This window comes from Trifolium pratense, linkage group LG3, assembly GCF_020283565.1.
Source record: "Trifolium pratense cultivar HEN17-A07 linkage group LG3, ARS_RC_1.1, whole genome shotgun sequence".
Taxonomy (NCBI): domain Eukaryota; kingdom Viridiplantae; phylum Streptophyta; class Magnoliopsida; order Fabales; family Fabaceae; genus Trifolium; species Trifolium pratense.
In genome coordinates this window covers 47,177,464-47,192,563 of record NC_060061.1, presented here as the reverse complement: position 1 = coordinate 47,192,563, position 15,100 = coordinate 47,177,464, and the positions used below count along the sequence as shown (strand labels likewise).

Here is a 15,100-nt window from a genome sequence, read left to right as displayed (position 1 = left end):
GATGTCTACTAATTAAACTATTGAAATTGGACAGTCTATTGTTACAGTTAACAATTACCAACAATATCACGAAAATTTCTCAACGCACCTCAACATTTCTCCCCTACTCCCTAGCGCACTTAAAAAAATTCGGAAAATACGTTCCGAACTATTTTTTAGTGTAAAATTTACACTATAAAAAATTCGGAAAACGTTTTCCGAATTTTTTGGGAAGTGGGGGAGAAAGTGGGTGGGTGCGTTGAGAGATTTTCCAATATCACCACATAACGGCGGTACAAGAAGGAGATCATATAGGATGTGTTAGGAGGGCCCGAACAAGGGAATCGTTCAGGTTTTATAGGAGTAATCCGCCAATCTTGTAAGAAGCAAACCAAAAATGGCTGATTTATTGTCTGATGCCCCCTACAATCAACTAGGAGGGTTCTTGAGGGTGTTCTAGACTTCTAGGACACCTACTTTTTTTAACTTAGTGTGTATGTGCATGCGTGCAATCGTGTGTGCGTGCGTGCATGTGTGTTAAAATAATAAATTAAATAATTATTGTGACTAAATTTTAAAATATATAGACTTATATTATTATGATCTTAATAATAAAATCTATTTGAAGAATTAAAAGTTATTAGAGATTCTAACAATTGAAGATATAATATTTAACTATCCTTTAACATTATATATTTATAACTTTATGACTTAAAAAAATGGGGCGTCAAAGTTATAATTTGCATAGGCCACCCAAATTCTTAGGGACGACCCTACAACAACGGTATACTAATTGTTGCAAAGAGGGTATGCTTAGTGCTCGGGGGATCGATGAAAAAAATGTGGTTTCCACGTTTGAATTGCAGTTTATTTTTCCAATTGGTTACGGTTCGAGTGCATCACATTTGGTTCAATGAACTAACCATATGAGTCCAATCAAAATCCATTGGCACATACTGAGGCACAAATACACACAAACACTAAGGTAAAAAATTGGTGCCCCTAAAATTTTGATGCCCATGTCCTTGTAGTCGCTCCCGAACACCCTCTGGAACTCCACCGGTATATTTATGGGATTTGTTAACATACACCCACTTAATTTATGGATTGTTAATATAACCAAAAATTATTTAAATACACTTTCGTAAAAAAAAAAGTGGGTGTGCATTAGCAAATCCCTTATATCAATATTGAAGAGTTTACTACAAATAGATTTAATCGTTATAATCTCTCTAATAACTTTTAATTTTTAAATAGATTTTATTATCAAGATCATAAGAGTTTAAGTCTATTTTAAAGTTTATTTATATTATTTATATAATTTATTTATTTATTTTGTTACATAACTTATTTATTTTAATACGCGGACGCACGCGCACAGACTTGACACTTGCATGCACACGTTAAGCAAAAAAAAATAAAAAATTAGTGCCATAAAATTTTCATATAAGACGCTATTTACTCCAAAACAAAATTGTAGATCTAAAAAAGGTAGTATTAACGTTCTCAGAAAAAAACTAAAAACTTAAACATTTCAAATTTAAAGAAAAAATGTGTGAAATCTAAATACTTGTTCTTCCATTTTCCCGGAAAATCCTCCAAAATTTTCTCAAAAAATGGTCTTCATGTGACCTCTCAATGTCCCTGGAATAATTTCCACTCATTCCGACATCACAATCTTCATCATTCCAATCACTTCAATCTCTTTGTTTATTCTATACAAAAACACAATACAATCATTCTTCAAAATCTTCAATGCAATGATCCAAATCTCTTCAACATTAATTTCCATTTCAATTCCTAAGCATTGTTTTCTCCTATATTTTCAATGACGGATTCTATCGGAAAGAATGGAAAGGGATCGAATAGGAAAATAATTGCGGCTCTAGAACGCGAAAAAGGCGAGCTAGCAACGGAGAACGCCAAAAAGAACGAAGAAATAACGAAAATGAAAATAGAGATCGAGAAATTACGTAAGGATTCGGATTCAACGATAGAGTTGGAGAAAGAGACAGCGAGGCTCCGGAAAGAAGTAGTGGAATCGAAAGCGGAGACGGAGAAACTAAGGAAGATTCTAGAAGAAAAAGAAAGTAAGCTTGAGGTTATTGAAAAAGAAGGGAAAGAATTGAAACAAGAAAATGTGGAGATGGAAATGAAGGTTAGGGAATTGGAGAGGAAAATTGGAGTTATTGAAATGAAAGAGGTTGAGGAGAATAGCAAGAGTGTTAGGGTTGAGGAAATGATGAAAGAAAAAGTTGATGAGAAAAAAAGAGAGGTTGAGGAATTGGAGAGTGTTTTGATAGGGAAAAAGAATGAGGTTGAGAAATGGATGAAAGAGAATAGGGAATTGGAAGAGAAAATTAGGGTTTTGGAATTTAGCTTGATGAATATGAATGAGAAGGGGTTGGAGAAAAATTGGCCAGTTGTTGCAGCTGGGTCTGTTGGTGGAATTACATTGGTTGTTGTTTTAATACGTTTTTTCTTTGGAAAAAAGAGATGAAAGAAAGATAGAGAGATTTCAATGGAATGATGAAGATAGAGACATTTTTTATGTCAGAACTGACTCCCGAATTAGACTAGTAATATTGTTTTTTTTTTCCTCTGTATTCGGGAGCTATGAATTTTGTTTTGATTTATGTTATTTGTTCTGTTTTTAGTTGCTAACCTGTTGCATCAAGAGAATTAGTGCATGATTGAATTTAAGGCAAGTTTGATTGAATTAGAAAGCCACCATGATTTTATAAAAGCGACTTATGTTTTTGATTTATTAATATGTTTTTTTTCTTCATAATTTTTGACAAGAACCAAATCAATTCATTTCATTGATAATAACATGTTCTATACAACATCGAAAATGATCATGAATTTGGGAACTAACATAAGACAGTGACGCCTATGCTATGTGAGTCGCATTGTTTGCTTGTTGCCTAATGAAACTTATCTCAAAGTTTGAATACAAAGAAAGTGAAGCTTTACATGACTTTAAAATAGCTCATAACCGAAGCAGCATGTTGTGTATATATCAACATCGTTCCAAAGTTTATCACTTTTTGTGAAATTTTCATATTCCAAATTTTCATATATGTTTCCAACCCATATGGCTTGGAATTTGATCTAAAAATCTTGTAATTATATTTTATCCAAGGATCCTTCCACACCCTATATTACAACAAAATCCGGATTATGATCCAAATTCACATCAATAAAACTGCTTCTTGAAAAATATCTAGCTTTAAAAAATATTCTTCACCAGATCGATATTCTAGCACCTTCGAAATAATTTTTTAAGTGACGTTACACAAAGATATAGTTCTCAAGTCCCTCATAGTCATAGATACTGGATTGTCCTTCTTCGGAATAAGTAAAATATTTGTTTCAACAAGATTCTTCGGAAACTAACGTGACTCCAACCATAAAACACTCGTATTGAAGATCTCAGGGGGCCACGCAAATACCAAAAATGTAATTTTCGGTAACCACAGTGATTTTATAAATATTATATTAGGCGATGTCTACGGTGCACAAGACATCTAAGTCTTGAACCATGCAACACTTGTTACATCCGTTGGATCAAGATATTCAACAATATATTGTCTGTACTTTATAATTAAATTTTTTGTTCTCTAATTTTCATTTAAAAAAAAAAAAAATCAGTTCTCTCTCCTCTATTTGCAAGTCCTTTCTTCTTCCTCCCTTTTCACCATCGATCCCGACGGCCAGCTACCTGCATCCTACCGTCGTCGATTGGCCGTGACATCATCAACACTTAATTCCTTTTTTCTTCCTCTCAACTACCTTACATTAATTCCAGATCAGAGAAATGATTTTGAAACCTCCACCTCCAACTTCTCTCTTATTTTCCGGCCACCGTGGGTCATATATGGAGAAATCAGACTGACCATTTCCTTCCCATTTACATCCGCAACAGAACCCCTAAATTTATTTTATAGTCGGAGTATTTTTGTTATTGACCACCGTGTCAAGAATCGTGTCCGCCGCGCCGGAAATTTATCTCAACCACCTCCATTTTTCTTTGCCTACTATAATCGGATCCATCTGCCATCGTTTACACTCTGTTATTCAAAAATTAAATTGTTTATTATGGTATCAATGAAAACAAGATGAACGGAGTTATTTAAAAAAAATTAATGGTCATTAGCATCAAAGTCTTGCGAGGATAGTGACAAATCAACCTCTTCACCGCCATTCTTCGAGTCTCATTCTGAGAAAATAAATCTTGGAGAAATGATAATGAAAGATAATTGGTGCAAGCCAAGTAGACATCGGAGGTCTATGAAAGAAAAAAAATTTAGTGCTGATGACCTACAATAAGATTTGGTACACCTCTAAATCAAATGATTAAGAAATGTTGTGTACCATGCAAGACTTGTCTTGCTATTTCATTTTAGACAAAGCCTTATATTTTAGAGTTTTAACAAATTACAATACCACTATAATTTTGTCAGAAAAAAATATTATACTTAATTCATCCTTCGAAAATTGTCATATTATATTATTTAACACGAATTTAAAAAATTGTTAGACCTGAATATATCTTATAGTTAATACCTTATAGTTTTTTTTCGTAATAAATTGATTTTTTAAGTCATGAAATATCTACACCATAACTCTTGTTATTTCATCTAACTCCGCTAAAATGTGCTTACATAATCTTTTAATGGTAAGTCCAAATTCACGGCTCTCAAAATTTAGAATATGACAAGATCATGTAAGCACATTTTAGCGGAGTTAGATGAAATAACAAGATTAAAAATTTGAGATTCCAATCTCAACCCTATATATAATATATTTCTACCAATTGACCTATACTTAATGAGTCGGCTTTCTTTTCTATAATGTTCTTAATTGTTGGTTTTTGTGTTGATTTCAAGATTTTTCTGTATGTGGTTGGAGTACCTAGGTCTGTGCTAACTTGTGTTATATTTCTTTCTATTTTTTTTTTTAAAAGAAATATCGAGTTTCATTTTCTAAAAGGTAAACATATTTAATTAAATGTCAGTATTTTATAGCCAAAATTCAATGTCATGTCATGACATATTTTATATTAATTTATATTAAAAAAATTTGAATGAAATTTTTCTATGAGGTATCGATATCCAACCAAAATTCTAAGATACTAAAAAATTTACCTTTTAAAATAGTTTAAGATAATTCGTGTTTATGTCTCTCTAAATGAAACTATATTTCTTTTGAAAAAAAAAAAACTTAACTCCATATGTACTCAGCTTTCCTTATAATATTTATTTCTGAATACAAAAATTCCAAGTCGTTGCATCTCAAAGATGTAATCCATGCAAAAATATGATATTTTTTCTCACACATTATCCTTCCATCTCCATGTTTAGCATTTTCTATCTTTAAGTAATGACCCATTTTGAACTTTGACTCTTTGCCCAACGTCAAATTTGATGAGACAACCATGGAAAGATCTAAAAACATTATTGGCATAAAAATAAACAACTCTAAACATCTCCTCTCCTCTTTTTTGCTCTGTATCATTTTTAGAAAAACACATAATTATCAACTCAATATTTTGAATTGCAGTTTGCATGCAACTGCAATTGCAACCGTAATATTGCGACAGCTACATCTATTATATTGTAACTGTCGCAACTATTTTTGTTTTTGAATGAAACCATTTTTATTATTTAAATAAATCGTTGGTGTTTTGCAAAACGTTTTGACAAAATAATTAAAATGGCTTCTTCATCGTATTATGGTTTCCGTTTTCTTTTGTGTTTATCTTTGCTTTTTGGATTCAACACAATTGTATTGGGTGGAAATTTCAACACCCTTTTTGATAATCTTTTTGGAGAAGAAAGAGTTGATATAAGGGACGATGGTAATAGCATGACCCTTACTTTGGATGAATATTGTGGCTCAGGGATTGTGTCCAAGAATGAATATTTGTATGGAAGATTCGACATGAAGGTCAAGCTTGTTCCAGGAAATTCTGCTGGAACAGTCACCGCCTATTATGTACGTCTTTTTTTAACTAGGTCAAATATTTAGAGAAGATTATGGTTTTAAATTGCGGTGGTTGGGTTGCGGTTACCTTATGCTTCGAACTATCATGTAGTTGAAATTATGGTTGCGATTCTATTGTGGAGACTTTAAAATACTTTTATTCAAATCACAATTGCAGTTACAGACCGTAATTTAAAACAATGGAGCAATTTAGAAGTATAGATAAAATTCTCCACATGAATGATGCAACTTTTTCTCTTAAATCTCATCTCACATCTATTTTGATATTTTTGCATGCTTGTTTTAGTTTTTTAGAAGTCTCAAACATTCTAGTAAAAAAAATTGATCTAATATATATATATATATTTTCTATGGAATTGAATTAGGCTTATATGCTTATTCTTGAGTGTGAATTGTAATATGTTTTGTTAAATGGTTTATGTTTTTATGTTTATTTTTTATGTGCAGTTAAGCTCTGTAGGAGCAAAGCACGACGAGATTGATATAGAGTTCTTAGGAAATTTGACGGGTGATCCTTATCTTCTCTCAACAAATGTATATGCTGATGGTAACGGTGGTCGTGAGGTTCAATTCTATCTTTGGTTTGATCCAACCGAGGATTACCACACCTATTCCATTGATTGGAATCCTGACCGTATTATGTAAGTAATATATATGCAAATGTAACTATTAAAGTAGGTACGTCAGAGTTTACAACAATCACACACATTGCAGACCAACCATATTAAATGTCATGTTTATATTAATTTATGTTTCTTGTGTTTGTAGAATCTTAGTGGATGACATTCCCATCAGAGTGATGCTTAACAGACAAAGCATTGGTGTTCCATTCCCTACGAAAAGACCAATGAGGGTTTACACAACTCTATGGAATGGAGATTCTTGGGCAACAAGATGGGGAGAGGTGAAGATTGATCTCTCAAATGCTCCATTTGTGGCTGGTTTCAGAAACTTCAAAGCAAATGCTTGCATTGCAAATCAAGGTCAAATTGAAAATTGCAAGGGTTTCAATGGTGGCAAAAATAGAGGCCTTGATACTGAAAGCAAGAGAAATATGAAAAAAATTCTTTCTAAATGGGTAGTTTATGATTATTGCGCTGACTTAAGACGTTATGCTCATGGTCTTCCATATGAATGCCGCAAGGAGAATCTTTTACAATTTGAATAGAGGTTATGCAAATGGATGATGTCATGAAGGAAATTTGGATTGAATATGAATTAAAGATGTAGCCCTATATTTTAATTTATAATATGCATTTTTTTTGGTCAAGTAGCCTAGTGGTTAATTATAATATAATATGCTTTAATTGCCATGGAAATGTTATCATTTTAATTTTAAAGGGAATGAAAACTTTCCCAGGCTTAACCCTTTTGATAGATGTAATTATGAGCAACCTTTTTTCCTTGTATATATGTTCATGTATATATAGAAATAAGTAATGAATAATTTTGTTCTTGCTTTCAATATTTTATTTTGGCAGTATTAATTAAACGCCACTATTATATGTTTTTGATGTATGCAAGGTTCTGTATAGTAATCAAAAGAGAGGATCACTGATAAAGGTTATACTCCTTATAACATTTGCAAGTGGTAATTAGACACTTCGGGTATTGACGAGGGGGGCACATACATGATCTATCATTACTATAGTTAAGATAACTTTATCTCACGATCTTCTCTACCACATCTCTAGTAGATTTTTTGTCTTCAGTGAGAAATGAACCATGTACCATTAATTTCAAGTACATGTTCAAGCCATTCTCACATCCCGAACTTTTCAATACTACCCTTCGTAATGTAGGATGCAAGTGTTTAAATGACAAAAACTGTAGAAAAAATAGTTTACATTCTAGAATAAAACCCAGCGTGTACTATATAATTTATTTATTGGCCGTTGATAAAAATAAATGAGGTTGATAATCTAGGACGAAACAGTTTGACAATGAGCTAGCTGTAGCATCGAGGCAAGACAATGTTGTGTTGTGTATGACAGCCACATGAAGCTTATATTAATGAGAAAAGTAAACCACTCATTTAATACTGCTTTCTCTCTATATGCATCAATGGTTTTTAGGTTTATTAAAAAAAATAAAATAATGGTTTTTACGTAAATTACATATTCACCCTAAAAAATTTGTAGGTATTGGCATTTACATTACTTAAATTTGTAAATAAATATTTGTTTGATTGGACACTAATGTCATCCCTTTTGAGGATGTTACAAGTCATTTCTCTTTATTTAGTGAATTAGCAAAAGACAATCAGGGACGGAACCATGTACTCTTGAAAAGGGGTGACCGCCACTCATCAAATATATGTATCATATACTATCCATATATACATATATAGTCTGCCACCCCTGCATTCAAAATAAAAATCATAATCTGTCACCCTGCTTCTTGCACCATTCGGTCCACTTATATTAGTGTATACTTTTGGATTTTTAAAGGAAGGATATATTAGTCGTACTATTGTATAATAATATTAACCCACTCACTAACCCACTTTTATTTTTGAAGGAACTAACCCACTTGTTCATCAAGTCTTAGTAAAAGAAAAAAAAGGCTAAATATGTTTTTTGCCTTAAAAAAATTATGTTTTTCAAATTTAATCAATTTTAAATTTTAATGATAATTTTAGTTCCCTGTATAATATTGTAGTTTATAAGAATAGACTCAATTTTATTTTATTTTTAACAAAAAGTGATTTTTTTTTACAAACAAAAAGTGATATTGTTAGTCCTCAAATTAGTCTCTATAAATGCAAATAAAAAATAATAGTGATAATTATTTTAAATTTTATAACAGTGAAAACATGATTATATTAACAATGTATTTTAAAAAAGTTCAGTTGACTACATTACTTTATGCAATAAACAAAAGGTAATATTTTATAATGTGTTCTCACCGTTAAATAGAATTGTGTTTTAAAAATAATTGTAATTGAAGCATGGTAACTCGAAAATATTTTTTTTCGTTCTTTAAGAAGAGAGAAGCCAATGATTCTGATTCATCCTAACCTACCCGTATATATTAAAAATATTTCCGCCACCCGATTTTTTCTAGTTCCGTCCCTGAAAACAATCATAGCAAGCGAATTCGTCATATAATTTAGTTGGCGACGACGTGGAGTATTTGACGTACGCGTAATAACATTTTTTTTAGAGGAGACTGAGGCAATATATCATCATTAGTGGAGCAAATTGTTTATTTTTCTTGGTTTTGGTTAATAGGCCAAACAGAGAACAATGTTAATTTAGCTTAAACCCACTTGGGTTGGTGCATTGGTATTGGCTTGGGACCTGGGAGTGTGCTCCTCTTGAGGTCTGAGGTTCGATTCTCTCTGGCGCCAATTTGGGTGGGCTAATTTAGTTTCTTCAAAAAAAATGTTAATTTAGCTTTCTCTGATTGGCGTAATAATCCTTTAGATTGTTTTCAACGCATATAAAGTGATTTATTCTGAATTTTAAGGGTTGATTAGTACCCATTATGCTCCTTATAATTCACTTTTTGCTTATAAAAATAAATTTGTAAATAAATAAAGACTTTAATTCTGAATTGTACCTAAACAACTACTAGTATGTAACGTACGAGTTAACATAACAATAGGTTTTCTAAGGTATTCAAAATAGAGATCTTTTTGTATATCCAAAGATACCATGATGGGGGCAAAACCAAACCCATGAAAATAATCAACAAAATCTAATTAAAATTAAGGAGACCAAAGTCATCCTAATGCAATTTGGCAAAAAATCTCACCAAATAATTCCATTACAATGAAAATTTATATTGGCTAACTTGACCAAAATATATCTTTTATATAAAGATGAACTCTCCAATTTACCTAATTTTTCTTGATAGACATACAAAATGATAATACCCATCATAAACTTACACATACAAATGAATAAACCAGTGTTCAAACCCTGGTCACAACGTCGAACCTAACAATTTCGACATTTTTTACATGTTGAAGTATTCATCCAAAACTTTATACCTTGATAAAAAGCCCAATTAAGTGAAAATGAATGTTTGACAGAAGATAAATTGAGTCCCAATAACAACACCAACGACTATTCATTCACTCCTTTCCCAACATATTTGTGAAATTTTACCTACTTTTCTGTTAACTTCATTTATTTCGTTATAACTTACTTACTTATTGTAATATCATTTGTTTGAGCAATTGGGCCCCTTCTGCTACTGTTTTGCTAAATGTTTCCTTTTCGAATGATGTTAACTTTACATACAAACATATTCCAATCAAAGTTGTCATATCAACAAAAAATTGACTCCATTTTATTTCCTTTCTTAGTAATTGGAAATTGCTAACAAATTTGTTAAGGAAATCATATATGTCTAATAACACTTCCTCCTTTTCTATTTACAATTAAGCATCCATTACATTTAAGAAAATTATTTGTATCGGATTCGTGTATCGTGCGTAAGTGATGTTTCATTATACAATAGTCTACTTGTAAGTTGTACCTATGAAATATCACTTACGCTTTCCGTTACTTAGTTTGTTGCTCAAAAACGTGTCTTCTGTTAATTTTAGTTCATAAAATTAATAACATAGATACATTGACATGATTTTGTAATTTCAATATATTTAAGTCATTTAGAGACCTTATTATCAATTAGAAACTAAAATGATGATGTATTAATTAATGGGAAGAAAACAAATTGCATGATACAATTTATGCAGAGTTGTTCGAAGTAATGTTGGACATAAAATCAATGACATTTCAGCTAAGCCAGAAATGCATACTATTGGTTATAAATTTAGGGGATGGCATAGGTCACTCGACTCTACACCACTGAATGGCAATTGGATTTGGCAACCTGTGCCCTTGATATTTTTGGACCACATAAATTCATGAATCCTTTAGGAAGCAAATAAAATCGGAAGAATATACTCAAGAGCATTTAGATAAGATGACGTGTGTATTTTTTAGCTTGACTAAGATTTTGGGTTTGATCTTTAATTTGGGAATGCACTAACATTAAAAATTCTTAGAAAAGTTTGTTACCTATTTGATCCCACAATGCTCGAGAGATTAGTCTCTACACTTACATGCAGTGCAGACTATATCCGATTTATATGAAAAATTAGAAGAAGGAAGAAAATAAAATGAATTAGAAACAAAATAAAAAAGTTATAATAAATTGTAAATTGGTAAATTGGTAAATCCAGGATAGTTCAAATCAATGCTAGACATAAAATCAATGGAAGTTTAGATGAGCCACAAATGCATACTAATGGTCGAAATTTAGGGAATGTGTACGGGTCCCCTGCCACTCTTCAGAATGGCAACATGAGCCCTTGATATTTGAGGACCATATAAATGTTTTCCCATCTTTCTTGCTAAGTAATTAATATTGTTGAATCCTTTCGGAAGGAACCAAAAGTGAGAGTAAGATAACAAGGAAGAGGACGGAGAAATTACAAATTGGTAAATCAAATATTTTAATTTCACTCAAATACACTCAATATTAATCTTTCAACATATTATATGTATCTCTAGATTGAAGATGAGTTTAATAAAATCATATTGTACCGCTGTAATTTTAGAAAAAAACAATATTTTGAAGTTTCAATAAAATTATACTGTCATTATATATGATTTCACCAAATACACCGCCGATCAAAAGATTATTCATAAAAAATTATATGTAATACATGATTAATAAAAAACACACAAAAACACCTATATAATGTATTGATGACTACACCACATTAGCATCAATCCCATTTTATTTGAGATACTAATTTTTTTTTTTTTTGAGATACCATATTATTATGCATATACTATATTGTTTATAGGGTATGTCTCTATCAGCCCCCACACATGTTGGAATTGGGAGTGTTATACATTTCACTATCAAGTTATTAATGTTACATTTTCAAATAGATATACTCACAATTTAGTTGAAAGTCTATATGAGCTTTCTATGTTTAATGTAAGTTGGGTGGTAAGAGTTTTAGAGTCTTAATTAATTTTCAAGTACATAGTTTAAATATCATCTAAAGGGGTTCTAAACTGACCATTAGATCCACTTTAACTAATAAAAACAAATTTTGTGTCTTAAACTTCTTTAGAGTAAAATTAGTAAACACAACCAAGAAATGGTAAATGGTACCTACAATTAATTAGTACCTAATATATGAGAGATGTTAACGAAATTCAACTTCTGGATATTTATCAATACAGGAAACAATACCTTGGTAAAGAAAGAGTTGTTGTGTTAGGCATGTGCTCTTAATTTAGTTAAATTTGATTAATCATATAACCGTGTACTAATTGGGGTCAAATGGTTTTCTAGGACGAATAGTTCGTAAGAATCCAAGTTCGATTCTTAAGAGAACAATTTTTTATTAGACTTTGCTTATGTTGCGGCTGAACTCTATTTTTTCAGGATCGTCATTTCCTAAAAATCAGAGAATTAACAGCAAAAAAAAAAGGGAGAACCCGTGTTCGATTCCTGGTGAAAATAATTTAGGGTCGGACTTTACTTACCCTACGAGCGAATTTTGGATTACCGGGGCCCCATTTCCCTGGAAATTAGAGGGTTAATAAAAAAAGAAGAAGAAGAATTGATTATAAATATCTTGTTGGGGAGGAAAAACAGACTAATGACCGAGAACCAACAAATGATCTTAATATCACATTTTCATCGAAAATCTTAAATCATATGCATCTAATGTACGTTTAACTCATTCATAATTGATGTGAGATTAATTACTCACACTTACGCTTGAATACAACGGACCTTTACTAACTCATCTTAAAATAATTAAAATAATTTTCAGAACAGATCAACCAAAAAATCAGATACCTCATCAAGCATTTAATGTGTTAAATTAAATTCCCATTATTACATGAAAAAACACTAAAAAACTATTGAGTAAATGCACTCTGAAACATATCAACTAACCACACACTATTCCTACCTGTTAATATTTACTTCACTCTCCATATAAACCATTTCATATTCCTCACTACTTCCTCACTCCACACCGCATCAAAATCTCATCACTTCACTTCTCTCTTTGTTCTAAGAAATGATGAAGAAAATAAGCAATGTCTCGTTTTCCATGCTTGTTCTGCTTATAGGACTTCTTTCACAGCACCTTGTGATTCATGCAATCTCCAACATTGCTGGAGATCAGAAGAACTTCAACATTCCAGATCCACATTCAGGAAATCCTCCTACAGGTTTCACCGATTCTCTATGTAATTCTCTAACTTTTTAGCTTCAAAATTTCTCAACTATTTATATCAAGCATATATTGCTAGCTAGCTATACCCTTTATAACGATAATATGAATCAGATACATCAGTTATTCAATGAATCTGAGAAAAGAATCTTTACTTATATAAAATTAAAGTGTTTGATTTTTTTCCCATTGGTGTCTTTAACTTAATGCAGGTCCACATAAGAATTCTCCTTCATCTCATAGCTCACCACCATCACATGGAAGCTCCTCACCACCATCCCATGGCGGAAGCTCATCTCCACCGTCACATGGAGGAGGTTATTATACTCCAACACCATCAACACCTTCAGGTGGATGTGGAACATCACCATCACATGATCCTTCTACACCATCAACACCATCACATAATCCAACAACACCATCAAACCCTCCCTCAAGTGGTGGATACTATACCTCCCCACCACCATCAACTAGCAACCCTCCAATTGATCCACCAATCACTTTGACACCACCATCTCCATCCACACCAATTGACCCTGGCACTCCTACTATCCCTTCACCACCTTTCCTTCCTTTCACTTCTCCCTTCACTGGCACATGCAAGTAAGTTACTTTCACAACACATCACATTGTTAATGTTATCTTACCAACCATAAAATATAGTACTATGTTTCAAATAACATGATGTCTTATTTTTTGTTAGAAAAACAAAAGAAACATTTAATTTTAGTGTAACTAATGGACCTATGTTGTGTCTTTCTCTCCATAAAAAGAACGTTTCTTCTGTCATTTTCAAACATTTAAGTCTTATCATATAATATAATTATAATTGTAAATCAATATAAATAAAAGGGGTAAATAGTATTCTGTCATTTTCAAACATTAAAGTCATATCATATAATTATAATCGTAGGGTTAAGTTGTATTTACTCTGTAATGTTATGGAATTTCGGTTTAATCTATGTAATATTATTTTTTTCCGATTACCCCGTGCTTTCTAAAAAGGGTTAATATATAGAGACAGAGTTACTACCAATTTTAATAATTTTTTTTAAAAAATTTGGTATCGAGCTCAAGAACATACTAATAATATATTAACTTTTGTGTGATTTTCAGCTACTGGAGGACACATCCCCAAATCATATTGGGAATTCTAGGTTGGTGGGGAAATGTGGGGCATGCATTTGGTGTGACCAGTCTTCCAGGTTTTAGTCCTGGATTAACCTTACCACAAGCACTTTCCAACACAAGAACTGATGGATTAGGAGAACTCTACAGAGAAGGCACCGCTTCCTTCCTCAACTCCTTGGTGAACCACAAATTCCCTTACACAACTGACCAAGTTAGGGAAAGGTTTGCATCATCACTTCACTCCAACAAGGCTGCTGCAACACAAGCTCACCTTTTCAAGATGGCCAATGAAGGGAAAATTAAGCCTTGATCACCATGAAGTTGATCATAATCTTAATCCTATTTAATTAGTTTGTTTGATTTGGTGTTTCAATTTATATTATTGAGTTATTAAGAACATTAATTAGTTTGTGTCTTGTTTCAATTATGTTAATTAGTCTCATATCTGGGCCAAACAAAATACCCTTTGGGGGAACACTCCTTTTGTCATACCTCCATTATATAAACACCGGTGTTGTATGAAATATCTCCTACGTGGGACTTCTAAAAGTTTACTTCACATCAATGTTTACACATTTGTTCCAACAATAACAAAACTCATTTTTTCGATTAAAGTATCCATACCTTAAGTTTTTTAAATTTTTAGTATTCTCATATCCGTATCGTACAAAGTTTTGTAGTGTACTTGTACCTATGAAACATCACTTCACGCTTTTCGTTACTTAATTTGTATTGTTGCTCAAATTTGATAAACAAATA

At 31.9% G+C, this 15,100-nt stretch overlaps 3 protein-coding genes across 4 annotated transcripts; all 3 read left to right on the top strand.

Moving 5' to 3' along the window:
* Positions 1 to 1,807: 1,807 nt before the first annotated feature.
* On the top strand, positions 1,808 to 4,104 carry LOC123915269 (peroxisomal and mitochondrial division factor 1-like). Its single transcript, XM_045966406.1, has 2 exons — positions 1,808 to 2,444; positions 4,040 to 4,104. Exons 1-2 carry the CDS (start codon positions 1,808 to 1,810, stop codon positions 4,102 to 4,104), a joined length of 702 nt encoding a protein of 233 aa, XP_045822362.1.
* A 1,593-nt stretch (positions 4,105 to 5,697) lies between these two features.
* On the top strand, positions 5,698 to 7,156 carry LOC123917211 (xyloglucan endotransglucosylase/hydrolase 2-like). The gene is made up of 3 exons (XM_045968882.1): positions 5,698 to 5,979; positions 6,436 to 6,629; positions 6,757 to 7,156. The coding sequence occupies exons 1-3, from the start codon at positions 5,698 to 5,700 to the stop codon at positions 7,154 to 7,156; spliced, it is 876 nt and encodes a 291-aa protein (XP_045824838.1).
* Positions 7,157 to 12,993: 5,837 nt separating this feature from the next.
* Positions 12,994 to 14,890, top strand: LOC123917210 (protodermal factor 1-like). 2 transcript variants are annotated; one of them, XM_045968880.1, is made up of 3 exons: positions 12,994 to 13,226; positions 13,423 to 13,813; positions 14,327 to 14,890. In XM_045968880.1, the coding sequence occupies exons 1-3, from the start codon at positions 13,055 to 13,057 to the stop codon at positions 14,649 to 14,651; spliced, it is 888 nt and encodes a 295-aa protein (XP_045824836.1). In that variant the 5' UTR covers positions 12,994 to 13,054; the 3' UTR covers positions 14,652 to 14,890. The 2 variants fall into 2 exon arrangements, with proteins under 2 accessions (XP_045824836.1, XP_045824837.1); XM_045968881.1 differs by having other exon boundaries at positions 13,007 to 13,208.
* Positions 14,891 to 15,100: the final 210 nt, after the last annotated feature.

Excerpts from the sequence above, each read along its gene's own strand:
- LOC123915269 (XM_045966406.1), top strand. The coding sequence starts at position 1,808 with ATGACGGATTCTATCGGAAAGAATGGAAAGGGATCGAATAGGAAAATA. Across the intron at positions 2,445-4,039 it reads TGGAATTACATTGGTTGTTG|CATCGTTTACACTCTGTTAT; the intron begins TTTTAATACGTT and ends GGATCCATCTGC.
- LOC123917211 (XM_045968882.1), top strand. The coding sequence starts at position 5,698 with ATGGCTTCTTCATCGTATTATGGTTTCCGTTTTCTTTTGTGTTTATCT. Across the intron at positions 5,980-6,435 it reads GAACAGTCACCGCCTATTAT|TTAAGCTCTGTAGGAGCAAA; the intron begins GTACGTCTTTTT and ends TTTTATGTGCAG. Across the intron at positions 6,630-6,756 it reads TGGAATCCTGACCGTATTAT|AATCTTAGTGGATGACATTC; the intron begins GTAAGTAATATA and ends TTGTGTTTGTAG.
- LOC123917210 (XM_045968880.1), top strand. The coding sequence starts at position 13,055 with ATGATGAAGAAAATAAGCAATGTCTCGTTTTCCATGCTTGTTCTGCTT. Across the intron at positions 13,227-13,422 it reads AGGTTTCACCGATTCTCTAT|GTCCACATAAGAATTCTCCT; the intron begins GTAATTCTCTAA and ends AACTTAATGCAG. Across the intron at positions 13,814-14,326 it reads CCCTTCACTGGCACATGCAA|CTACTGGAGGACACATCCCC; the intron begins GTAAGTTACTTT and ends TGTGATTTTCAG.